This window comes from Delphinus delphis, chromosome 6 (assembly GCF_949987515.2).
Source record: "Delphinus delphis chromosome 6, mDelDel1.2, whole genome shotgun sequence".
Lineage (NCBI taxonomy): Eukaryota > Metazoa > Chordata > Mammalia > Artiodactyla > Delphinidae > Delphinus > Delphinus delphis.
Genome location: NC_082688.1, coordinates 34,869,344 through 34,894,194, shown reverse-complemented (window position 1 = coordinate 34,894,194; position 24,851 = coordinate 34,869,344). Strand labels below are relative to the sequence as shown.

The 24,851-nt window shown below is 54.0% G+C and overlaps 1 protein-coding gene across 2 annotated transcripts in view; it reads right to left on the bottom strand.

The window, feature by feature from the left end:
• Nucleotides 1–24,851, bottom strand: part of SHB (SH2 domain containing adaptor protein B) — a 137,425-nt gene that overhangs the window by 7,823 nt on the left and 104,751 nt on the right. For both annotated transcript variants that reach the window (XM_060014481.2, XM_060014482.1), the window contains one exon: nucleotides 20,476–20,595. In XM_060014481.2, the coding sequence (XP_059870464.1) occupies nucleotides 20,476–20,595 (120 nt within the window). The remainder of the gene's footprint in view (nucleotides 1–20,475; nucleotides 20,596–24,851) is intronic.

Below are 24,851 nucleotides of genomic sequence, written 5' to 3'. Positions count from 1 at the left end.
TGGGCCGTACTGGGCTCATTCCCTGCCCCCACTGGATCCATGGGGAGACTAACTGGATGGCCTCTGAGGGTGCTTCTGGGCCTAAGGTCCTGGATTCCATGTGTATGAGCATAATCTGCTGCCCACACGGTGAGGGCTTCCTGCAGGAAGGGGTCGAGGCAGCTTCATGCCCCACTCCCTTCCACTGCTGCCCACGGAGTGCCGCTGTCACAGGGTACTGGTCCGGATGGCCCTCAGGCTGATGTGTCCTGGGTACTTCCTGTGAGCCAGGCCATGTGCTAAGCACTGAGACTCAGATGGGAGGTGGCTGACCCAGGGTCCCACAGCAATCAGCAGTGGCGATGCTGCTTCCTTCCCTGGTGGGCCTTTCCCAGAGCCCACGCTCCTGACCTCAGTGCTGTCCAGCTCCAGGAGAGAGCCCTAGTTAGCCCCCAACACTCCATGTGAGGCCAGGCGCGTGGTGGGCGAGAGGCATCAGAGCCTGAACAAGTGACTCCTTGACTCCAAGCCTCAGTCCCCACGACACCCACCCTGCAGGGCTGATGATGGGTCAGAGCAGCACAGGGGCTAGCAGTGAAAGGCCATCCTGGGGATTGGAGACAGTGTGTCCTGACCGGCAGAGTCCCCAACCATGGAGGGACCATCACACGGAGTTGGTGGGCCCTGCGAGGTAAGCAGGATTTCCTTCTGAGATAATCTATCAAACCCGGACTTATGCAAAGGTCAGGCAGAGCCTCGTCAACACATAGCTACAGGGTGTGCGGCAGTGATACACCCTGATGGGTCACAAGGTCCCCACGAGCAAGGTGCCACCTAATAACAGTTGAAGATTTAAAAACAGCTGCCAGGGATGGCTTTAAAGACTCCCAACTTGGGGGCTTCCCTGGTGGCACAGTGGTTAAGAATCTGCCTGCCAATGCAGCGGATACGGGTTCAAGCCCTGGTCCGGGAAGATCCCACATGCTGCGGAGCAACTAAGCCCGTGCGCCACAACTACTGAGCCCACATGCCGCGACTACTGAAGCCCGTGCGCCTAGAGCCCGTGCTCTGCAACAAGAGAAGCCACCGCAACGAGAAGCCCACGCACCGTAATGAAGAGTAGCCCCCGCTCGCCACAACCAGAGAAAGCCCGCAAGCGTCAACGAAGACCCAATGCAGCCAAAATAAATAAATAAATAAATTTATATTTAAAAAAAAGAAAAAAAGACTCCCAACTCTACTCAGAAGACGACATCCAGCACAATAAGAGAAAGGATTAAATTTTCCAGGGAGAAGAGAGGGTGCATCAGATAACCAGCATGCCCAGGGATGCTGCGGTGCTCTGGACACTGCTGTTGGAGCAGGAAGCAACCTGGGGACCATCTCGTTTCACCCTCTTGGGGTACCCTGGAGGAAACAGGTCAGAGAGAGCAGCACTCTGGCTCGGGGCACACAGCAAGGTAAGCTGTGGTTATGGCAAGAACCTGGGGCCCACGCGTCCAGGACCAGGTGGGCCGGGTCCCGGGCCACCTCCCATCATTGCTTCTGAGAAGGCATGGGTCCCCGGGGAGCTCAGACAGGCCACCGCCTGCCAAGCTCCCGTGTCAGCCCTGTCTCCTTTGATAGGACATCTTGCAAGAGCTAAGTCACAATTAGGGGTGTCTCCAGTGGGTGACCTGACTAATGAGTCTTGTAAGGCTGGTAGAGGCTGGGGGTGCTGTGGCTGTCAGGGCGTTCAAATGGCTCATTATCATCACAAAAAGCACGTCCTCATCACCAGGATTATCAAACGTGCCTGGCGCGCTGGGCCTAATAACAGACCCCACCTTGTCTCATAATCACGGGCTTTAATAAAACATCACTCAGCCTGCAGCTGCTGGCCCGAACAGGGTGCGAGGCCTCACCTCTTGCTTTTAGACCTAATTGCTTGATGCATATTTCATGAAGAATCTTGGGTAATAGTTATGTTAAATCGCTTCTTTTCACAATGAAGTGACTTAAAAATACTTGCATATAATATTTATGCAGGAGAAGGCAAGGAAATTGCCCTTGGGGACTAGCATGTAGGACCTGGTTACAGGAAACCACACACAGAGGTGATCTCTGGTTTCCCTCTACTGAAAGGTGGTTGGGGAGCTGCTCTCTTCACTGAGATGCCCCAGAACACTGTCCCTCAGCTCGAAACCGTCCAGGGCTCCCCACTGCCACTGCAGAATGAATGCTCGAACCCCACTGTGCACCAGGCACTGAGCTGAGCCACTGCTACACGTGACCTCATTTAAGCCCACAGCAAGGTTGATAAGTTGCTTGGTGTGACTACCGTTGTTTACTGATGGGGAAACTGAGGCTGAAGGAGGTTGTGTGCCTTGTCCCATGGGACACGGTGGGACCAGGATTTCACTGTGTCTGTCTGACTTTGAAGCCTGTGGTAAGCATTCAGGGCCCTGACACTACCACTGCAGCCTCATCTTCCCCTGCTCAGCCACCCAACCAGACGGATCCAGGTGTCCAGGTCCCTGCAGCTCTGTGAGCTCCTGAGGTCGGGAACTCTGTTCACTGGGACGTTTCTCAGCAGGTCAAGCCTTATTCCCCTTTGGGCCCTCAGCACATGTCTGGCGCATAGCCGAGCACTCCATTCATCTATCCATCCATCCATCCGGCAGCTATCTAGTGAGTGTCTATTTTGAGCCAAGGAAATGAGGCCCCGAGCATCTTCCTCTCTGGACTGTAAGCTCCAGAGGGCAGGATGGTGGCGACTCCACCAGGCCCCTGAGTAGAAGCTGGGTAGAAGCTGCCTCTTTCAAGGCCAGGCACAGTGGCTGCTCTGCCTGGTCAGCATTGGTCCCAGGAGGAGCCAGCTTAGTGAGGGGCAGAGCCATGGGGAGAACCTAGAGGGTCACCTCTGCAGGGGGTACAAAGGCACCTGCCTCTCAAATTGGAAAGAGAAGTCTCACTTGAGGGAAGCCACAAGCCACAGAGAAGAATGGGTCAAACCTTTTTCTTTCCTTGGGATTCTACAAGAAATGATTCAAGGGTACAGAGCCAGCCAGTGCCCCCTGCCCAGGCCTAGATAAATAAAACGAATGTGACACAAGTTCCCTCCTAAAACCACATCTTCCTGAGGGCCCAGGCCCTCCCCGCTCTGGGGCCCAGCAGATCTCAAAGTGGCTGTATCTCTTCCTCTTCTTCTTCTTCTTTTTTTTTTTTTTTTTTGCGGTACGTGGGCCTCTCATTGTTGTGGCCTCTCCCGTTGCGGAGCACAGGCTCCCAGCCGCTCCGCGGCATGTGGGATCTTCCCGGACCGGGGCACGAACCCGTGTCCCCCGCATCGGCAGGCAGACTCTCAACCACTGCGCCACTAGGGAAGCCCTCTTCCTCTTCTTGTGGGTTATTTTAATTAAAAAGTTGAATCTTACATTGTGCAAAGATTCCTGAGGCCAGATCGGTTAAGAGAAGAGGAAGGATGAAATTGGGCACCTGAATGCCCTCAACAATTGGTTGCAGGATGATTCTCAGGGGAGGGAGGTGTTGCCTGCTCTCCATGAGCATGACAAGAGCAACCAGAATTCACCCTCAGAGCTCTCGGAGCACAGGTCTTGTGATCAGCGTGGAGAGGGCATGAGACCAGCCCATCAGGTCCTTCTGACCCCAGAAGTGTGCACCCAAGTCGGAGTGGAGATGGACACGGACGTTTGTATCGAATTAACTGGGCACAGGTGCGTTCTAGGCCCGGCTCTAATGCTGATCTGCTGTGATCTTGGGTGAGGGAGCATCCCAAGGGAGCCAGCCTGGAGGGTGACCATGGCAAGATACCTCCTGCCTCCATGGCCACCTAGGGGCCTACAAAACAGGTACTTCCTGCCATAACCCCGCCCCCTGCTCGGCAATGCTGCCTCTGCAAGCAGATGGCTCTGATTCAGGACGTCTGCTCTTTGACCTCCTGGGAGATGGGATATTTTGCTGGGTAAGTGTCTACAGAGAAACTCCTCGCCACATCTGTGAAACAAGCCACTCCAGAAACACTCATGAGTGCCTGCAGAGAAGCATGTTCTGAGGAGAGCCCTGGGCCCGCTGTGGGAAAAAAATACCCAGATCTCAAGTGATGGGGGCCTTCAGGGGAAAGGTACCTGGTTGACATCTCCTGAGGATGTCAGGCTGGCATCTGCACGTGCTGAGAACTACCAGCACAGGTCCTGGGAGCCTGGCAGAACAAACATGTACAATGTGATTGCCACCGCTGCCGTCGGACTGGACCAACCTGTGGCTTCACAAAGAAGCTGGGAGGGCTGGCATTATCTGCAAGACACCCACTGCACACACGAGAACACCAAGGGCCAGAGGGAGAAGCAACCTGCCTGAGTCACAGTGAGAGGACACCAGGGCTTTCTGAACCAGGGGACCAGGGCGTGAGTCCTTCTAGCTGTGTGTCGGGGTTCTCCAACTGTGCAATGCATGGGGTGAGGGGCATGGAAGCCCTTTCCAGCTGAGATGTTCTAGGGGTTGAGGAGCTGCGGGAAGGGGCTTATGAGGTCACATGCCACCCACTGCCTTCCGAAATAGCCTTCAAGGGGACAAGCCAAAGACACACGCGCCAAGTTATGGTGAACAAACATCTAAATGTGAACACCGCTGAGCCAAACAACTTGATTTACAACCAAATAATTAGACTTTCAATAAGCACACTGGCAGTGATGAGCCTCCCCAGGAAGCCCGGGCATTTCTCAAGCTCTAAGGTGGTGGCTCAGGGAGAGGGCCTCCAGTAATTCGTGACGAAAAGCCACCTCCAGGCAGGAGAGCCGGCAGATGCATCTCGCGGCAAACATGGAGACGCATAAGCTTGTTTTGTGCCACGCAAGGCAGCATAGGTCAAAATGAACTGATCTGGGGCAATTTTCCCAGGAGTAGACTAACAAAGTGCCAGGCAGGAAGATATTAATGATCCAGACTGACAGCTGAGGGAGTGAGCCTCCCATCACTGGGGGCGTGTAAGTGGGAGGGTAATGATGCATGGGGGCAGGCTGGATGACTTTTGCAGTCTCTCTGGTCGGTGTTCCTAGCAGTCCTCAGGCTCCAGCAAATGCACATGAAAACTGCAAGGGGAGAGGTGGAGGCAGGGGGAGGGATGACATGAAATGTTTCAGAGCTTTAGGAAGGGGAAAGAGGACTCTTCCAGGAACACGAAGACCCTTTTGTGTTTGAAGCACGTGGGGTTGATGGTGGTGGCTGAACTGAAGTCAGATGCCTGGGTTCAAACTCTGATCCCACTGATGTCATTGGCTGGGCAGGTCCCCTCTCCCTGGGCCTCAGCATCCCCGTCTGGAAAAGGTAGAGGGGGTTCCTCCAGTGCTGAAGTTTTCAAGCTAATGAGAGACATCACAGTGGTGTGGAGGGTGTGCCAGCCTCGGCCAGGAGGACTAAGGCAGGGCAGGACGGCTATCCTCATGCAGGTACAGGGAATCCCCGGGCTTGAGGACAGCACAGTGGCAAAAGCAAGGCTTCTTAACATCTGTGCCAACGGGATGGACAGAATGCATTCAGGCCTGGGGTGGGGTAGAGGGGGGTTTCCTTCTACTAGGACAAGCCTCTCTCCACCCATACTCTTCTTGGAGCACTGGTTCTCAACTGGGGCGAGTTTACCTCCCTCCTGGAGGAATCTGACAATGTCTGGAGACAGGGGAGCTGCTGGCATCTACAGGTGGAGGTCAGGGATGCTGCACAGGACAACCCCACAGCATAGAATAATCCAGCCCCAAATTTCAACAGTGGCAGCTCACTGGTCACCCATGCCTCAAATCCTTCATCTGTGAAATGGGAGTAACGAAGAGTCCACCCTCACAGTAGTTGTGAGGGAGAAGTGAGAATGCCTGTGTGAAGGAAGCATGAACACCTGATAAAGGTTAGTCATCCGGCTCCTTATTTAAGGGCTTAAGACACAACACAGAATTTGCCAAAGGGCTCCAGGCTGTTTCCAAGGACCAACTCCCACTTCACCACCAACCAGCAGGTGCAGGGGGAACACACGGTACCTGAAGGAAGATCCAGAACAGGGACTGGGCAAAGGCAGCCCTAAGGGTAAGCGCCAGCTGCCAGGGGCGCAGGGGCTTTTATAGCAAAAGGGGAGCTGGAAACCTGGGGTTGAGCCAGGTGAGGCTGGAGAGTGAGATGAGGGGAGTACTCCGGGATGAGGGCAGCAAGACAAGGGCAAAGGGACCACCACCTGCAGACCCAGCGGGACCCAGACCTGGGTCTGAGTCCCCTTCTGCCACTCCGAGCTGTGCCTCTCTCTGAGCCTCAGTTTCCTCATCTGCGGGATGGAGTTTTCACTGCCCACCCGTAAGAACCATCCTGAGATCCGAGCTGGATGGTGCATGAGCAAGTTTGGCAGGTGCTAAGGCTCTAGGGGTTCTGACACGGCTTTGTCCCCACCTGCACTGCAGGAGCCTGAGTAGAAGTTGCTGCCCATCTGGTTTGCCTTGCTGGCTCCGTGCTGAGCACCGAGCGTGTCTCCCTGTCTGCCTGGTCTGCCATTCATGGCCACGTTGGCAGCAGGACCACATCCTCCAGCTGGGCTGCCTGCCTGGCTGGGGTGGCAGGCCTGGGTTCTGGTCCTAGCTCTGTCGCTGGGTGACTATGGGCATGGTGTTTATGACCCTGAGATCGACTTTCCCAAACATGGAGTGGTATTTCCCAACACTCTCAAAAGCACATTGTTACACAGCAGGGTCCACATGAAAACAGAATGGGAATGATGAGGAAAGAGGCTTCTCTGCTTAAAAAATACTGGTTTATGGCAGTACTGTGTGTATTGCTCCGTATTCAACATTTCCGAGATAGACCAGACACCAAGCAGAGGCTTTTGAGACCATGTGTTTCCCTGCTCTTATTTTACAGACGACATTAAGGCCCAGAAAGGGGTGGAGGTTTGCTCCCATTCTCCAGTGAATCCAGAATGTGCCCCTTTCCCCCCTACCCCGCCCCTGTGCCATTCGCTGTAGGGGATTCTTGGGCACTACCCATAGCCTCTGTATGCTCAGAGTAGGCAGCAATGCCTGTGACAAGGTGGAAGGTGGAGGTGGACGTGCAGGGAGGGGGAAGAAGGCAGCAATCCCCCCCAACCCCAATTCTCATCCTTGTCCTTAAAGCACAGTGCTTACCCTCACTATCCTCCAGACCCAACTCCCTTCCTGGCTGGGGCGTCCCTTGCTAACTGACCAACCGATTCATTAGCACAGCAAAGAAGGGGACTCGCCCACAAAGCACCTGATCCAACTCACAGTTTTACTCAAACAAGTAAAGAAGGAAAAATCCAGGAGGGCCTTTAAAAACTGAAAGCTAAAACAGACCTACTTGCTCAGTGGTCCTTCCTCTAACCTGAGGGTCCGTTCTTCCTCCCTGAAATTTCAAAGGCACACAGTTGACTCTAAGCCACCCAGACACCCTGGCCAAGGGCCTTTTGCACATCATGTGAATGATGGTGATGGTGGTTTTCAGTGGAAAAGCTCCCAACAGTCCTTGGGGATCTGGGCCTCAGTTTCTTCATCTGTGAAATGGGGTGGACTTTATGATAGTCCTTAAAGTCACTGAAAGCAAGTGAAAAGAGCTCTGAACTGGATGTCAGGGACCTGGTCCCAGCCCTGGCTCCTGTCCTCTTGGGCCTCAGTTTCCCCATCTATCTATACAACAAAGGGAGAGAACTAGGTGACCACTGAGGTCCCACAAACTGCTAAACCTTTGAAACTTAGCACATAGGTGCTCACACCATGCAATGAAGAAGGAATGACTATTCAGATATTAAACAAAAGGACTGAACTTCATTACAGACATCCCAGAGTTTCAGGGTTGGAAAAGGAGTGCAGGTTTCTCAAATACAGAGTTTCTACAAATGTGCCCCAAAATGCCTACATCAAAGTTCCTGGGGATTTGCTAAGCCTGCGACTCCCTGGGCCTCTCTGGAACCTGAATCAGCTTTTTAATATGCTCTTCAAGAGATTCCGACGCACATTCAAGTTTGAAAACCACCGTTCTATCTGATGATGCAAAGTCCATATTCACATCTAATGTTCAGCTTTTGTGGCTTATCCCGTGTTGGGGAGCTTACTCCTTACAGGTACAACTTTTTCCAACCTTTGATGGCTCTGACCATGAGAAAGTCCTTCTATGTTCTGAGCTGAAATGTGACTTAGCACATTCCAGCAGGTCACAGCTGCTCTGCCTGCCGTGGGAAGGCCCCCTGGAGAGCGGAATACAGAAGCAGGCGCAGACCTGAGGCTGTTCCTCTCCAGCTGTCCTCTCTCGTCCTGGTCCCCCCTGCTGCTCACAATCTCTCATACACATGCTGGCCTGCAAACGGACAGTGTCCCCAGTGGGTATGTCCCACTTGGCTATTAGCCCTGCTGTCTGGACACGACTCCATCACCATGTGGACACTCTGAGCCTTCGCTGAACTCCTTTCTGGTGTCTTCCGACCTCCAGAGTCCACCTCTGTCTTCTTCCTCCTCCCCATCCCAAGGGACAGGATCTCATTGGCATGCAAGTGTCAGTGGGTGCAGACAACATGCACCTCTTGACCAAACCAAAAGGGGCACCAGTCCAAGAACATTAAGAAGCAAAAGCCCCACTGGCTGTGGCCACAATTGGAAGGTTTGCAAATGTAATTCTGAAAGGTCACTGCCAGCCCTTAGTAATCTGGGCTCTGGAGGGCGAATCCTCTCATGTTGGGCATTCATTCTGGCAGCTTCTTGACAACCTCTGTCCACAGGGTGGAGAGTTTTCTCAAAATTAAATCTCTGGCTCTTTGCTCCCTAATGAAATTGATTTCTGCCTTGATACACAACAAAGCTTTCATTTTATTATTTGGCTAGGGTTTGACCACGTTAATTACAGTTTTTTTCAGCATGGCTGCAAGTAATTGAGTTCCCAAAAGTTACTTACTATTGGAACTGATTGCTTTTTAAAAGCACAACTTCCACAAAAGTAAAAGTCAACCCTTGTTTCATCACAGAAGATTTTTAGGGGGTAAGACTGGAACAACTGAGGACAGGAGAAAGTATTTTTCTAGCCTGAAAATCTGAACTCAAAACGGGATTATGCTCCCATTGGGAGACCGTGAATCTGAAAGGTGGGTGTGCCCAGCACACACCACCTCATGCATTTGCCGCCTCAGTGGTTTCAACATCACTTGTGTCAGAACTCATATACTGCCCCCCCCAAGTTTTTAATCATTGTTACTGGCACAATTCTACCTGCCTCAGAGGATACGCTGCAGAAGCCTCTTCAATTTCTAACACCAGGTACCAGGGACTGCAAAGCGCCTGCCCAGCACCGTGTAAATGCATTTTCCCTTGGGAGGCTGTGTTCAGCTAGGGTGGGGTACACACCTTTAGTGTCAGGTGGAAATGAGGGGCATGTGGCTACTCTTTGGCAAGTTGGGGGGTGGGAAGGAATTGTGGAAAAGATAAAGGACCAGAGATGCAGAAGCTGTAGGGAGACAGAGAGAGAGCTGACTAGGACTTCAGAGTTTACAAGGTACATCTACGTCCACAATATTATTAGTCACCTGGGCCACGGGGGGCTTATGTGGAGGGGACAATTGAAAAGTTGGCACCACAGGGAGTTAGCACCACAGGGAGAGGGGACACTGCAGAGACCTCTCCTCTAATACCAAACCTAATCATCCTTCTACCTTTCTGTTACTTCCCAATACATTATTATCGTCCTAGGCCCTGCTCACATGCTACCTCCTCCAGGAAGCCTTCTGAGATGCCCCCAGTCAGACTCACTTTCTTCCTCCCTTACTCATTCTCTGCTACACCTCCCTCCATCACAGTAGTCACCTATTCTTGTCCCCATGCCTGGACTACAAGCTTAGACTCTGATGTGCCTCTGTCTCCCCATCCAGTCAAAGGCCTGGTGCCTGGTAGGAACGCAGCAGTGACACCTCACTGCTGAACTGTTGCCCCTGCCCTGAAAGTCTGTGCTGAGAATGTGACAGGCTGATCCTCAAGCCGCTCAGGGCCGTGAGCAGCGTGTAGATTTTCAAAAGGAAAATAGAGAAAGAAAAAAAGTTCTAATTAAAACATTTCTAATAAGCCAGCTTTGCCAAAACCAGTTGTTTCTGATATTCCTCCTAGGTGAAACAATCCTTAAAAAAAAGGTATTAAAAGTGGCAGAAAGCACCCTTAGCTGGAAGGAGGATGGGGGCTGCTCACTGGGGGAGGGCTGCCCAGAAAAACGTAGGGTTTTTTTTGAATTTAATTTTTTATACAGCGGGTTATTAGTTATCTATTTTATACATATTAGTGTATACACGTCAATCCCAATCTCCCAATTCATCCCACCACCACCGCACCCCCACCCCCCGCCACTTTCCCCCCTTGGTGTCCATACGTTTGTTCTCTACATCTGTGTCTCTATTTCTGCCCTGCAAACCGGTTCATCTGTACCATTTTTCTAGGTTCCACATATATGCATTAATATACGATATTTGTTTTTCTCTTTCTGACTTACTTCACTCTGTACGATAGTCTCTAGATCCATCCACGTCTCTACAAATGACCCAATTTCATTCAGAAAAGGGCAGATTCGAGGCACAAAATGGAAGTGTGTGCACGTGTGAGTGTGACACACCCACACTCATACACAGCAAAATATCATTTTTATAGCTTTAGCGTTTGAACTGTGGGAGCAAAGACGAGAGCTATAAAATCTGACATCCGATTGTATAAATCTGCCGCAAATACCAAGAATGTTTATGGAGAAAATGGGAGAGAAAATATAGTGTTATGGGCTCAGAAGGGTAATAACCCTGGGATGGGCGTTGAGACATCTGGGCTCTGCCAGCAACTCGCTGCGGGACCTTGGGAAGGTCCTTTTCCCTTCCTGTGCCTGTTTCTCTCATCCGAAAGCCAGGGTATTGACCTGGATGATTCAAGAGCCTTCTGGCTGCAAGGGCCTGAAGGTATGGGGAACAGGAAACCTTGGGATTTTACTGAATGAAGCTGGTTGCTTCCAGCCCCGCCAAATGCCTCTGGGCGGGCGGGGGGGGGGGGGGCGGGGGGGCAGGGCTTTGAGTTATTTACCTAGCTGTTAGCAAAGTAAGACCCCCAATACTCCCCCGGGGAAAGCACAAGGCTCTGTAAATAACACCACCTGCATTCATACAGACACTCAGGGTTTACTAAGAGCTTTCCCTTCCGCTGTCTCCCTGAGCCTCGGGGCTGAGGCTCAGAGACGTGAAATAACTTGCTGGGTGACCCTCCTGGCTGGTGGAAGCAGTGATTCAGGCCCTGGTCCTCTGGTCCCTGACTGCATCTTTCTCCATGTTGCTGTATCTGCTGATGGCAGATACAAGGTCTGTATCTGTCACCATGGCCTGTCCTTGCTGCACCCCACATGCCCTCTCAATCAAGCCATTCCCAGATGGCTTTTGCAAAAGTATTATTAAATAAGTCCTATTAACAAGATGTTAGAAATGTGATTGGAAAGAAATATTTTTCTCATTTGAAGAGACCACCCAGTGCCTCAGAAGGGAAGCTGTCCCAGGGCACAAGAGGCTTCCTGGCAACAGTTGGAACGCCTCCCACGGCAGGCGAGCCTTACGGAGAGATTTATGGGGGCTGATATGAGATAATTAAAAAGCAGCTGGAAATGTAATCAGGGTGGCTCTGACTCTGGAGGGGACCAGGGAGCTCTCGGGGGAGCAAAGGGCAATGCCGTGTGCTTGGCTGGGAGGGGAGATGCAGCAAGTCAGGAAGGGAAAACCCAGCCCATCAGCAGGCACGCTGGGCACTGCCAGGCTGGTGGGTGCTCTGGACAATGGGTTGGCAGTGTGAGTGTGGGCACCCCTTGCCTCTGGTTTTGGGCAGCTGAGTTAGGACGAGTTTCCTGGGTTTTTCAAAACCATTCCAGGTCCATGTTGCAGCTGGTGGTGCCACCACTCACCCAGCTGTTCAGGAATCTGGATGAGGCCCCTGACTTCTCGCTGTTTCTCACCCTCTTCAGTTCTACCAGGACACGGCCTCTGTTCTACTCCCACTGCCCTAGTCCTTCGCTGAGCTGTTGCAGCCTCCTCAGCAGCCAGCGCTTCACCCCCATCTGCCTTCCAGACACCTCCACGGTCAGACGGGGTTTCTGCGAACCTCTGTCTCTGAAGTTCACTGTTTTCATTTAGTCTCCTGCACGGGGCGTTGGAGGAGCTCCTAATTGCACCACTTCCTTTAAACCTTTTAGAAGGAGAAAACACGTCGCACACTAATTGAACAGAAAGTTCATTTTCCCTCCATCAGTCCTGAAAGGATGTGAAATCCTCTGTGTAGTGAGAGCAAAGAGGCAGACGGCCCCTCTCCCCTGCCTGCCCTTTGTCTCAGGCCAATGCAAATGCTGCCAGAAAACAGGGCCTGCATGGGAAGCCAGGAGGCAAACAAGCTTCTTCCTCTTTCTGGTCTCAGTTTCTCCACCTGTACAGGGCATTGGGCCAGGTGATGTAAAAGGTCTCTTTCTGTTCCCTAAATCCCAAGATTTCTGCTCAAGTGTACTTAATGTACGAGAGCTACTGTCCTGGACCAGGTTCTGGCTCTTGTAATCGACTCATAATGTCTGAAGATGTGGAGGGAGAGATAGGGGTCAGCAGGACAGTGAGGGGGACAGAAAGGAATGCCTGTTGAAGTGGTCATCATCTTCAGGTACTGATCAAGAACTGGGAGATCAGGGAGGTTAAGTGACTCACCCAAGGTCACACAGCCAGAACAAGGGCAGTCTGGATTTGACTCTAGCCCTGTGATTTGAGTCTCAGTCATAACAAGGCAGGATTTTCTCAAGTTGCAGCCTACATAAATTCTAAAATCCCACCACCATAAAGGGGAGTAGCTGCGGGCATGGACAGATCCAGACAATTCTCAAGGCTCTGGACCACACCAAGCTCTTTCCTCAATAACCCATGGCTCTCCAAAGTCTGTAACAAAGACAGTGGGCTACCACACTCACTTAATGCCTGCTGGGCACATGCCAAGCACTTCACGTATATCATCTCTTCAGGAATACCTCTGTAAAACCCATTTTATAGATGAGGAAATTGAGGCTCAGAGATGTTAAGTCCCTTTGTCCAAGGCCACCCTGCTAGTAAGTGGTAGAGCTGGGGTTCAAGAGCCCAATCCAGACTGATCCAGAGCCCATGTCTTCTGCTGCACAGAGCTGCCTCTATCCTGGGGAGATGGGGAGGAGTTAGTGATGGGATATATTGAAAACTGTGGATTGGAAAGTAGGCAGCTTCTGTCCTCCTGGGCTGCTGTTTCCTCAGAATGGGCAGCTCCTTACCCTGCCCATCCCCAACTGCCTCAACCCTCCTCACTTCCCAAGGCCCATGTCAAAACCCCTCCTCACTCCACCCCTTCCTGCCATCACTGTCTGCCTGGAGTCAGTCAGCTACCCCTGTGCCGGTCTGCCTGACCCCCACCTCTCTTTCTTCTGTACTCCCCCTTCTCCAGCCCTCACACCCACCTGGCAGCTCAGAGAGGTGCAGAGTCACGGGAGCAGGCAGCCAGGAACCCAGGGCCCTGGTCAGCAGAGCAGTGCCCCGGGCGGCACACACCTGCCTTTCTCGAAGCTCTGCCCTCAAGGGCAGGCTGGAGAGGAGAGCAAGTGGTGGTGATGGAGTCCTACATCCTGGAGCAGGAGGTCATGCTGGGCAGGGAACCCAACAACGGCCGGGGAGGCTCTACTGTGGTCTGGGGGACCACCCTGGGGGCTTGACCATGGGAGCAGCCCCCATGGAGCTGAGAGGCTGGAGCCTCAGATGTCGACCCGACAAGGGGTGCTCAGACGGCAGAAGGAAATGAAGTCCGTGCTCCCTGCCAATGATCGCAGGGCGAGCAGCCTTTCCTCATCCCCCGCCTCTCCCCGCCCTGCAAACCTTTATTATTTCTTGCTCCTGGCTGTCAGCAGCAACAAACTAAGATTAATCACTGGCCCGCCTGCCTAGACCCAGACATGCCTACTGTTTGAAAACTCTCTCCTCTACTATATAAATCAACGAGGGGAGAGAAGAAAGAAAAACAACTCTAACAGAAATGTGCCCCCAGAGCCCCTGGAACGCAGCCCATCAGCTCCTCTGGCCCTGCTACGCTCACCACCCTCCCAGGAAGCATCTTTTGGGTGAAGACTGGCTGCCCAGCAGTCAGCACAGACCCCCAGCTCCAAGCAGGAACCTGACGGGCCTCGTTTAGCAATCAGAGCAGGAGGCATCTTCTTGTCCCGCTCCCTCCTTCCCACCACACTTAGGACTGAGCAGAAAGACAGCTTGGACCTGGAAGCAAATTTACGAATCAAATGCCAGACCCTCTTTCTGTGGGAACGGGGAAGACACTCGCCCGTGTCATCCAGAAGCAGATGTAGCCCAGACGCACCCTGAGGGCGCCTGACCTGGTGCAGCCCTGTCCACCTTGCTGCTTCCACGGCAATTTCTAAAGGCTCCGGGAAAGCTGGGAGGAGCGGAGACTGGCATATACCTGCTGAGCTGCGTTAATTATTACAACAACTTCATGAGAGTGGCCTACGTGGCTTTCTAGGTGATGATCAGGGAGGTAAAGTCATTGGCCGAGAACCACACAGCAGGTAAGAGATGGAGCTAGGGTTTGAACCCAGGTATCTCTGGCTGCAGAGCCCATGCTTTTCCCTCTACTTTTTTTTTTGTGTGTGGTACGCGGGCCTCTCACTGTTGTGGCCTCTCCCGTTGCGGGCACAGACCCCGGACGCGCAGGCTCAGCGGCCATGGCTCACGGGCCCAGCCGCTCCGTGGCACGTGGGATCTTCCCGGACCGGGGCACGAACCCGTGTCCCCTGCATCGGCAGGCGGACTCTCAACCACTGCACCACCAGGAAAGCCCCTTCCCTCTACATCTTTAAAAGGGCTGCCCTGGATCTCCCCTTGGGACGTGTGGCCACGTGCTGCCCACCTCTTGGACTGTGCTAGCTCGGGTGGCATGTCTGTGGACATGTCGGGGAGAGGGAGGCAGAGTAGTGTTCCATTTGACACCCTGGTTCATGAATGGTTCTAGAATACAGCTCTGGGGACATGACTGCGACGCTGCTCAAAACCTTCAGGAACGCTCCCTGCCCTACAGGTTAGAGTCCCCAGTTCCTCAGCCTGATGACTAGGGCCACCCGTCTCCTTAGCTCCCATCAATGTCATCTGTTGTTCTTACACAAGCTCTGCACTTCCTGCCTCTGTACCATTCCCTCTGCCTGGCTGCCCTCTCTACCCTGTGCACAGGTCTAAGATCTGCCCGGCCTTCAAACAACCCCTCTTCTGGTTCCTTCCGTCTTTCACAGCCCTGAGCATTTTCTGCCTTGGGGAGCCTTAAACACGTTCTATGAGTATCTGAGTTACTCGTGTAAATACCACTTCTTCCCCGATTGGGCTATGAACTCCTGGAGACTGGAGCCCATTAAATAACAAGGCACGGAAGGGGCAGAGCTCATGGGCTGAGGAAGGCTCCTGAGTGATCAGGGCTGAGTTGTACCCTGATGGGAAAAGGTCAGACCCCAGAAATGTCTCTTGAGGTCAGAATCTGGGCCACACATTTGCAAGGATGCTGTGAAGTTTGCCTTTGGGGATTTGAAAGCTGAAGGCCCCTTTGTGAGGGCTCCCTGGGGCCATGTCCCCCACTGGAGTTGGGGCTCTCAGTGCTTAAAGAGAACAGGGCTGGGCCCTTGTCAAAGGAGCAGGGGCATCCCTGCTGAGGCCTCAGGAGGGCCACTCTGTCTGCCCCCATCCCGGGGGGGTGCCCAGAACAGGCAGAGCCTGCCCTGTGTACGAGGAGGCCCTGGCGTTCTCCCTGCCTCCCCGGCCCTCAGCAGCAAACCCTCTGGTCTTTGGAGTCCTGTTTCCCTCATCTTGTCCAGATTCCTTTGCAAAAACTCATGAAACTAGAAATTGCAAAGAGTCATTCACAGTCCAAAGTGCCTAAAGAACCCTTTTAATGAGATTTTTCATCCCTTTCCCCCGCTGCTTGCCTTTCCAAACAGTAAACTGTGTTAGAGGGTGATGTTTTCTTGCCAACTTCTAAAAGCTCAACCTTTCACTTCCCCGAGGCTAGAGTGAGTGTAGCAGGGGTCAATGGTTGGCGCTGGGGCCAACGTGTGTGCTGATGGCTTGAGAGGGCGCCAAGGGTCTGACGCCCTGTCAGGTCAGGCTGGAGAGGGGAAGAGGGAGAGTTCTGCAGAAGGAGGGGATGAGGGCAGTGTTCAAAAGCCATGAGGCAGGACCTCTGCAAGACTGCTTCACGGGTGGGGGCGTCCGCCATGGAGGGGACTTGGATGGATGCGAGGAGGTGAGGGAGGCAGGCGCCATCTTGGATTGCCACGGGTGCGGGGGGTTTTGGTGAAGGGGCAGGTGGGTGGCAGCTTAGGCTGGTCCAGGGATCTGCCTGGTCCCCACAGTGGGAAGCAGTCGCCATCTCTCGTCAGTGTGGTCAGCTGCCAGCTGGGGAGCTGGTCAGTCACAAATCCCCTGTGGGTTTCAGTCTCCCCAGCCATGAAGCAAAGGGACTGGACCAGGCAGGCCTCTACGGTCGCTTCAGGTTCGACACCGATGACCTTCTGGCCGGTGTAAGGAGTGCTTGGGAGCGGGTGGGGAGACACTGGGCTGGGAATCCTCTGCCTCCACTCCATTCTCAGCTGGTCGGTCAGCTTCCTCTACCCTAAGGTGAGAACGAGGATGGTGGTCTCTGCCCTGGCCACCCCGTGGGGCTGTCCCGAGGCGAACGCGCAGGCTTTCTAAATCGTGAAGTGCTGTGGATTTGCAGGGTGGAAGTGGGGTTTAAGCATACAGGCGGGTGCCTGAGAGTGGCCCCGTCACTAAGAACTGAGTCTCAGCTCCTCTGCAGGGCGCGAGTCCTGCCCAGGCTCTTCTGCATCTCCAGGGCTTTGCCTAGCCTGTCCCCTCCACCTGAGATGCCCACCAACTGTCCCTGCCTGGGGAATGCCTACCCTTTCTTTAAGGCTTAAGTGTACCTCTGCGCAGCAGCTTCTCCAGACCCTCTCACTCCAGCGCCAGCTCTGGCCCCCAAGGGCCTCTGTGCAGACATGCAAGCAACAAGGCCCAGACTGGGAGCTCTGCAGCCCGGGCCGGGCTGTCCTCTCCTCTGCTCCCTGTGCTGCTCGGCCTAGTGCCTGGTACCAAGGGCTCTGACAAATATGTGCTGAGGGAAGGACGGGAGGGGTGGAGGGCCCTGTCCTCTGGGGCCAGACTCCCCCAAACACTTTCCTCCACCCTGGAATACCCTCATCGCATGACCCAAGGCTCACATGATAACATAGCTGGAATTCCAATGTACATTTGCACCTCACTCCTGATAATGCCACTCCCCACCCTACCCCCACCAGGGAGGCTTCAGGATGTGGAGTCCCTGGACCTCCATGGTGGCTGGCAAAGCTGGCACTTGCCACAAGCAGCCGGGACATTCAGTACCAGGGCAGTTCCATTTGTGGTTGAGGTGATGAATGCCAGGTGTCACTCCCTGGCCGGCAGCCTGACTGGTCACTGGGAACTGAGGCTGCTCTGGAAAACAAGCCCACCTCCACTTAGCGGGCTGCTCTGGCCAGCCACGGATGGCCTAGCCCTCCTCCCCACTTCTGGCCTTCTTCAAGAGAAGGCTGACCAGGTAAGACCACCCCTCTGGCGTTTGGGAGCTAATGGCTCCTGACAAGCATGCAAAACTAAACCCTCCACCTCCAGCACCCATGGGCAGAGATCAGTCATCCAAATTGCACTTCCTGATAATGAGAACTGACAGGACGGGTCCAGGAAGACAAACCTGGGCCTGACGGCAGAGTGCTCTGATCTGGGATCCCAGCGCAGGCCCCTGGGCTGCGCCCTCAGTCTCCTCCACCTCCTCCCCTCGCCTGGGAGGTGCAGGGGATCCTGCCACAGCACTCCAAGGACAATGGGTGGCTGAACCCACGGGCAGGGGAACCCCGGAGAGCCAGAGACACTGATAAGCATCGATGTAAGGAAAGCAGCGTCACCTCTCATGCACAGATGAGGACACTGAGGCTCAGAAAGGTGATGTGGCTGCCAAGGCCACAAGGCCAGCAAGTGGGGAAGCCCGGCCCCTGGACTATAAGCCTGTTACAGAGCAGAAGAGAATCAAGGCGCTCTCCATCCCAAGAGTGGTCCTACGGTCTAGGGAAGGGAGCAAACCAGGAACGAAAAGGGAATTATGCTCTTAGGACTTTGACAGAAACACTCTTCTGAAGACCCACCGGTGAGCTGGCATTTGGGCCTGTTTGTATAACGGAGGGCATGGGCTCAGGGCACTGAGGAATGGACCACGCAGGCACCGCTGGCATGAGTACTCCTGCCACTGGCTCGAGATTCCTTGTGTGCTCCCATGCTGGCGCCTCAGCCCCAAACATCCTGGGAACTTGGGAGGCTGTTTCTTCCTTGCAGGCAGGGCTGTGGTGGGGTCACCAGGGGCCCCAGTGTTCAGCCAGGCCTGCCCAGTGCAGGGGCCCAGCACGCGCCCAGTGAATGAACAGAAGTGCGATGGGGCCCTGGCCCTCATGATGAACGACTGGGCCTGGCACGGGGAGCCCCACCCTTTTCTCTGTGCATTCAATCAGCCCTCTCGGGAAGACGCCTCTGGCCTGGTCCCAGACGACAGAATTCCAGGAAGAATGAGATCCACTGAGGAACTCAGAGATTGCCAGCGTGATGAGAGTGAGGAAGCCCAGGGCGTGGGCAGGCTGTCTGGGTCACCAGGGAAAGGTGGTGACACAGGAGTCCCATCTCTGATGTCACTTGCTTCTTTTACCTCTTGCAGTCCAGAAAGGCACAATTCACCTTGAGGCGGGAAGGTGAAGATCTGGAAGCATCATTCATGGGCACCCGGGTTGCCAGGTTACCTCGAACAGTAAGGGAGGGAGGGGGCTGCATGGAGCAGTGGGGAGTTGAAGACCCCCTGGCCCCAGGCAGCACAGCCAGCGGTGTGCACCTGACCCCACTGTGGCCCTCTGGCTTTGGCCGCCTCCAGCCCAGCCACGGTTTAGAGTATTGAATTTTCCTGGGCTGCAATAACTGGCCTGATTCTTTAAGCTGTCAGGCCTGATGGTGGACGATGAAGCATGCATGTGCCGTTTGTCCTGAGTGCCCTCCCAGCTGCTTAGAAATCCCCTCCACGTCCTCCCTGGCAAGGCGGTTGTCCGGCTCCTGGCTGCACACACCCCCAGTGATGAGATACTCGCTACTTCTTGAGGCAGCTTTGGATCGTTCTGATTCCTGATTGGCTCTGTTAGAGAACTGCGCCTCTCACTGACCTGGAATCTGCCTGCCCATAACTCTCCCATCTACCACTTCTGCCCTGATGTCCTTGAGAGATCTGTGGTGTCCCCAAGTCTCCACACACCCTCCCTTCTCCAGGCGGACTTCCAGTGCCTCTGCTGCCTGCCCAGGCTCTGCTCTGCAGTTTGTCACTGTCCCTCTCAGGTGGGGTCAGTCCTGAGCAGAGAACACAGGCCAATCTCTCTCTCCTTGGCTGCACTGACCCTACTGACTACACAACCCGGCCTGCACAGGGCTCTCCTGACAGCTGCATCCCAGCAGGCCCTCTCTCCATCACATGGCCTTGAACAATGGTGAGTAGAGCAGAAAGGAAGCAGGCAGAGGGCTGCACCACTCCTGATGGTCTGTGCTGGCTGAACGGCCTGGGTTTATGCCCCAGTTCTGTCACTAATTCTTTAAATCCGTCCTCTCTCCAGGCCTCAGTTTTCCTGTCTGTAAAATGGGTTTCAGACAATCCGCTGGGTTCCATCCAGTCAGTAACGGCACTAAATGATGAAGCCCTCAATCAAAAAACCCTTTTCTTATGGCAGGGCCACCTATCCTGAAAGCAATGGCCTCGTATCCAGAAAGACCTGACAGGTGATAATGCCAGCAAGGTTCTTCCTGGCTCTTCCCAGTGTTCCTCACAACCTTTGTGTGACACCTAAAAGTGAAACTTCCCCAAACAGCAACCTAGAACATAAGGAAAGGGTGGTTCTCATGGCGGCAGCAGGAACAGTGGGGAGTCAAACACCAGGCCTTGAGTACTGGCCCTGCCCCTTGGGCCAGCCATGGCCCCTCTCTGAGCCTTAGTTTCCTAATCTGCAAAATGGGGACAAGATGTTTCTCATCAAAGTGCTGTGTGAGGGTTGAGAGAGGGATGAGGCATGCTACGCACTTCTATAGTCCCTGGCTCACCGTACGTGTGAAAGCTATTCTTGGATATTTAATATAAATTCTAGGAAAATGCCCCCCCTCTTTGTGGGGGGCAGAAACAGAGGACATAAAAACTCCTCTATATCCCAGAATAAGATCAAATTGGAAAAGCAAGGCTTGAAATAACTCATGCTGGCAAGTTCCCTTGGGGGACACTGGCGGGTCTTTCTGCCCCAGACACTGGGGCCAGGCCACGCATCGCTGGAGGCTGCCGAGGGCCCAGGAGGTGGCCAAGGTGTACTCACTTCAGGGAGAGGGAGTAGTCGTGCCTGCTGGTCTGGCTGTTCCGGACAAGGTAGCTACACTCCTTGCAGAGTCGCAGCAGGTTCTCCGCATCTCCTCTGCTGATGGCTCCGTGATACCATCTGCGGAGAAGAGACGGGGTCAGAACCCAGCAGGGACGGACCCCCACAGCTGACACCCTGAAATCCGCTCCTCCCCGACGAGGCTCAGCCTCTCCGAGGGCAGCTGTCGGCGTCCCGGGCCTCCTTGTCACGAGGCAGTGCACGTGCGTTTGTGTGTGTGCGTGCACCTGTGTGTATCCGTGCGTTCAGTCATTCACTAGACATCGACCGAATGCCTGCTGCACGCAGGTCCTGGGGAGAGAACAGTGAGCAGACCTGCGATCTCCTCGCCATGAAGCTTCCGGTCTAGTGTGGAGGCTATGGAGGAAACGAAGCAGGGCTGCCTGGCTTGGAGATGGCAGGAGGGACCGCTACTTTAAGCAGCTGCCAGGGAAGCCTTCTGCAGAGAGTGACATTTCAGCGTGAACCTGAAGGAGGTGAGGGAGGAAGCCACGAAGGACAGCAGCTGGAAAAGAGCGCATCTGGTAGAAGGAAGGGCAGCAAAGGCGGGAGTGCCTGGCATGTTTTGGAAACAGCAAGGAGGCCAGCGTGGCTGGAGCGAGGCAAGGCAGTGGGGTGGGTGCTGAGGCCGAAGAGGCCACGCAGCAGGGCCGGCTCGGGGGCCTTGCACGCAAGGCAATGCGGGGACTCTGGCTTTCTCCATCTGAGTGACACAGAAGCCGTCAGAGGGCGCTGACAGGAGGGACACGTGCTGGCTCTGCGACATCTGTGGGACTAGTGGGCGGTGCTCATCACTCAGGAGAGCAGGCATTTGGGGTGGGGGGGGTCACACCAGTGCTCCTGCCAAGTGCATCTGGCATCGACTGGGCACGTGGAAATCCCAGTGCCACTGCTTCTGGACAGCATGTGGTGAGTGGCAGAATCAGAAGGGAGGGGTGCAGTGACAGATGCTTGACTGCAGAACAAAAGGGGAACGTTGATTTTCAAGACTGAAAAAGCTGAAGGTAAAATTGCAGTGGCAGAGTGAGGATCCTAAGATGCCGACCAGCGGGTATACTCAGAACGGGTCTCTGTTTACGTGACAGTCTCTGAGGGGCTGGATCAGTGGGAAGGTGGCCAGAGATGGGGTCAGGAAGAGAACCAGGGGTGCTGGATGGTCAAGAATGGATCACCCTTTGGCCGCTGAGTCACAGATGCAGTTCTGCCACTGGCCAGCCGGGCACTCTGGGGCAAGTGGCTGAACCTGGGTACACCTCGGGGTTCCCTACCAAGTTAGGATCACTCCACCCCTGTTTTGGGGGTTGTGAGGATCAAATGGGACGATGCATTAAAGGGCTGGTGCACAGCCTGCAATGGGGTGAGTTTGCACAAACGGCAGCTACGAGCATCAGCTGAAAGAGACTGAACTTGTTGATGGCCAAGGGTCACTTCCCCAACTATCACTATTTCAGGCTGCTGCTCCCCGCGCAGACTACATTTTAAGCTCCCAGGTGTATGGGGGAGGCTGCCTCCTGGACCTGCCCAGGAGTGCCCTGTGAACAGTAGCCGTGAAAGTTCTGGTACAGACATTCTGCTTGGAGAAAAGCGTCGCACTGCCTTTCTCTGCACTTTCTGCCGTTTATAAGGCAGTGTTCTGAATAGTTAGCAGCAGTGAGGATGACATAATTATAACCTAAAAAAAACCCAACCAGCTCTAGGAAAGCAAGGACTGGAGCGTGAGTATGATGTGAGTATCCCCATCCAATGAGCATGTGACCGGGTCACTGATCGCCAGGAGGTGACCGCTCACCCTCCCAGAGACGTGAAGGCTCAGGATATGCTTAAGAAAGGATACATGACTGTGTTTGAGAGAAGAGGTTAGACAAGAGAAATTTCACCTGTGTAACACAGCCCCAGTGAGCTGACAAAATGCTGTTTTATTCGGAAAACAAGTTTCAGATATTTGAAGCAGAGCTGTCCTCAGTGAAGGCCTAGAAGTGGTCTCCAGGGAAGTGCTGTCCGCATCTGCCCCCTGAACACAGGACAAGCAGCACTAAGGGAGGTGGTGGCAGACAGGCCTCCGGGGGCTCTGGATCCTCGTTAAGGGTAACCCCTGGTGGGTAAACAGGATAAGCTGCTGGTTCCTTCCCCCGCTGCTCCAGTCACTCCACACGGAGAGAAAGGCAGGGGACTCAGGGTCGAGGATCAAAGGAGAACCAGGAGTTTGGGAGAGATGGGGCAAAGGACACTAGACTGGAGGATGGGGAGAGGGCAGCCAGGATGGGCCTGGGTGGTCCTTGGGGTTGGGGGGCACGGCTGGGGACCAACCCCTGTGCCCGAGGAGGCTTTGTCTGGACTGAAAAGAGATTCCAGGCAGCAGGCCATCTTGGGGATGTGCTGGACTTTGCAGAGCTGGCCACTCAGGCCAGAACCATAGGGATTAAGAAGACTCAACCATAGCCATCCAGTCCAACCAATGTCCATGAGCTCATCCAATATTTACTCACCACTTACTACACCCTTGATCTCACAGGACTGATGCAGGGAGATGGAGAATCAACAAATAGATTCAGGAAACAATGTCAGATAGTGACAAGTGCTACGTAGGAATATTGGGTTTGTGAGAAGGCAGTGACTGGGGCAGGGGAGGTGCTTACTATGGAATGAATGGACAGGGGAGGACCCCAAGGAGATGGCATTTGACCTGAGAATCTGCACTGTGAGAAGGAGTCGATCATGTAAAGAGCCAAAGAAAACATGTTCTCTGCAGAGGAACCAGCAAATGCAAAGGTCCAGAAGTAGGAATGAGCTTGGGGTGTCCACGGAGCAAAAAGGCAGCAAGAATGGTCCAGCACTGTGAGTGTGGTGAGTGGTACAGGATGAGGATGGAGAGGAAGGCAGGGTCCAGTTCCCTGAGGCCTTGTGGGCCAAGGGAAGAAGTCTGATTTTATTCTAAGCATAGGGAGGGCAATGAGAGTTTTAAACAGAGATGCTTAAGAGATACTTGCTCTGGATGATCTTACAAAAGGTTAGCCAGGCTTCCCTGAAGAGTGGCCAGAGGGGAAATGAAGCAGGAGACGAGAGAGGAGGCTTCTGCAGTGGTCCACATGGGAGGACCTGAGATAAGAAGATGGATGGATTCGGGCTGTGTTCTGGATGGAAAACTGGAAGAACTTAGTAATGTACTAGATGCTGGTATAATGCAAACAAAGGAATCAAGATGACTCCAGCGTTGTGGCTTGGGCAACTAGGTAGATGTGATGCCGTTTGTGGAGGTGGGGAAGCTGGGGAGGAGGGGGTGTCCAGGAGAAGATCAGGAGTCCAGTTTTGAACGTGTTAAATTCAAGATGCCCATTCGTCAGCCAAGTGAAGATTCCACAAAGGCAGCTGGACGTAGGAGTTGGGAGTTCTGTGGGCTGGGGAAGCGCACTGGTGAATCACCACCAGCATCCTGAGACTACCCAGGGAGAGTATGTAGCTGGAAACTGAGCCTCGGACAGTCTGACTTTCAGGTCAGGTTGAGACAAGGATCCGGCGGGGGAGGCAGGAGCAAAACCAGGAGCAGAGACTGTCTCTGCAGGAGGGAGCCGTCTACTGTGCTGGCTGCCACAGAGGTCAGAGGAGGTCACCTGGTGACTCAGGCAGAAAAGGGAAGCAGATTGTGGTGGGTGAGAGAGTGGCAGGTGATGGAAGGGAGAGAAGACGTGCTGACACGTGGGAAAAGGTTCCGAACGTCCCTCCTTGGGGACTTTGTCCATTGAGTGGACAGCTAGCTATTCACTGAGCACATACTATGTGCCAGGCACTGTTCCAGGCACTGAGCAGTGGTGACCCAGCCAAGTTCCTGCCCTCATGGAGCTTATGTTCCCAACAGGGGCCAGAGCCAGAGGGGGATGTCCCGTCAGGATTACTTCTTTATTTGCTTTAAGAAGTTCACAACTGGCACATGTTTATATGCTGATGGTAATAATGACGCAGGACAGAGGGGGCGGTGGGCTGCCTGAAGAAGGCCGGGAGCAGTTGCCCTGAGTACCTGAGCAGCCTTTCCACCATCCCAGGAGAGCAAGCAAGTGGTAGGGGTACCCGGGCAGATGTGTGATTGTCCACCTTCAATAACCCTCTAAGACTGGGGCACATCCCTCAGTGTCCCCATGTTCCCTCTCCTCTGTGCTAGGGTGGAGAGAAGTCGGGCCTTGAAGGGGCCCCCTAATCTCTGAGGCAACACCAGTCCAGGTGGGGGGATACGGTGGACCTGGGTCCTCAGGCTCCTCTGGAAGTGGGATGTTATTTAAGCCCATCTCTCGGGTGATGAGGCAGGGTCTCCAGCAGGCCAGAAT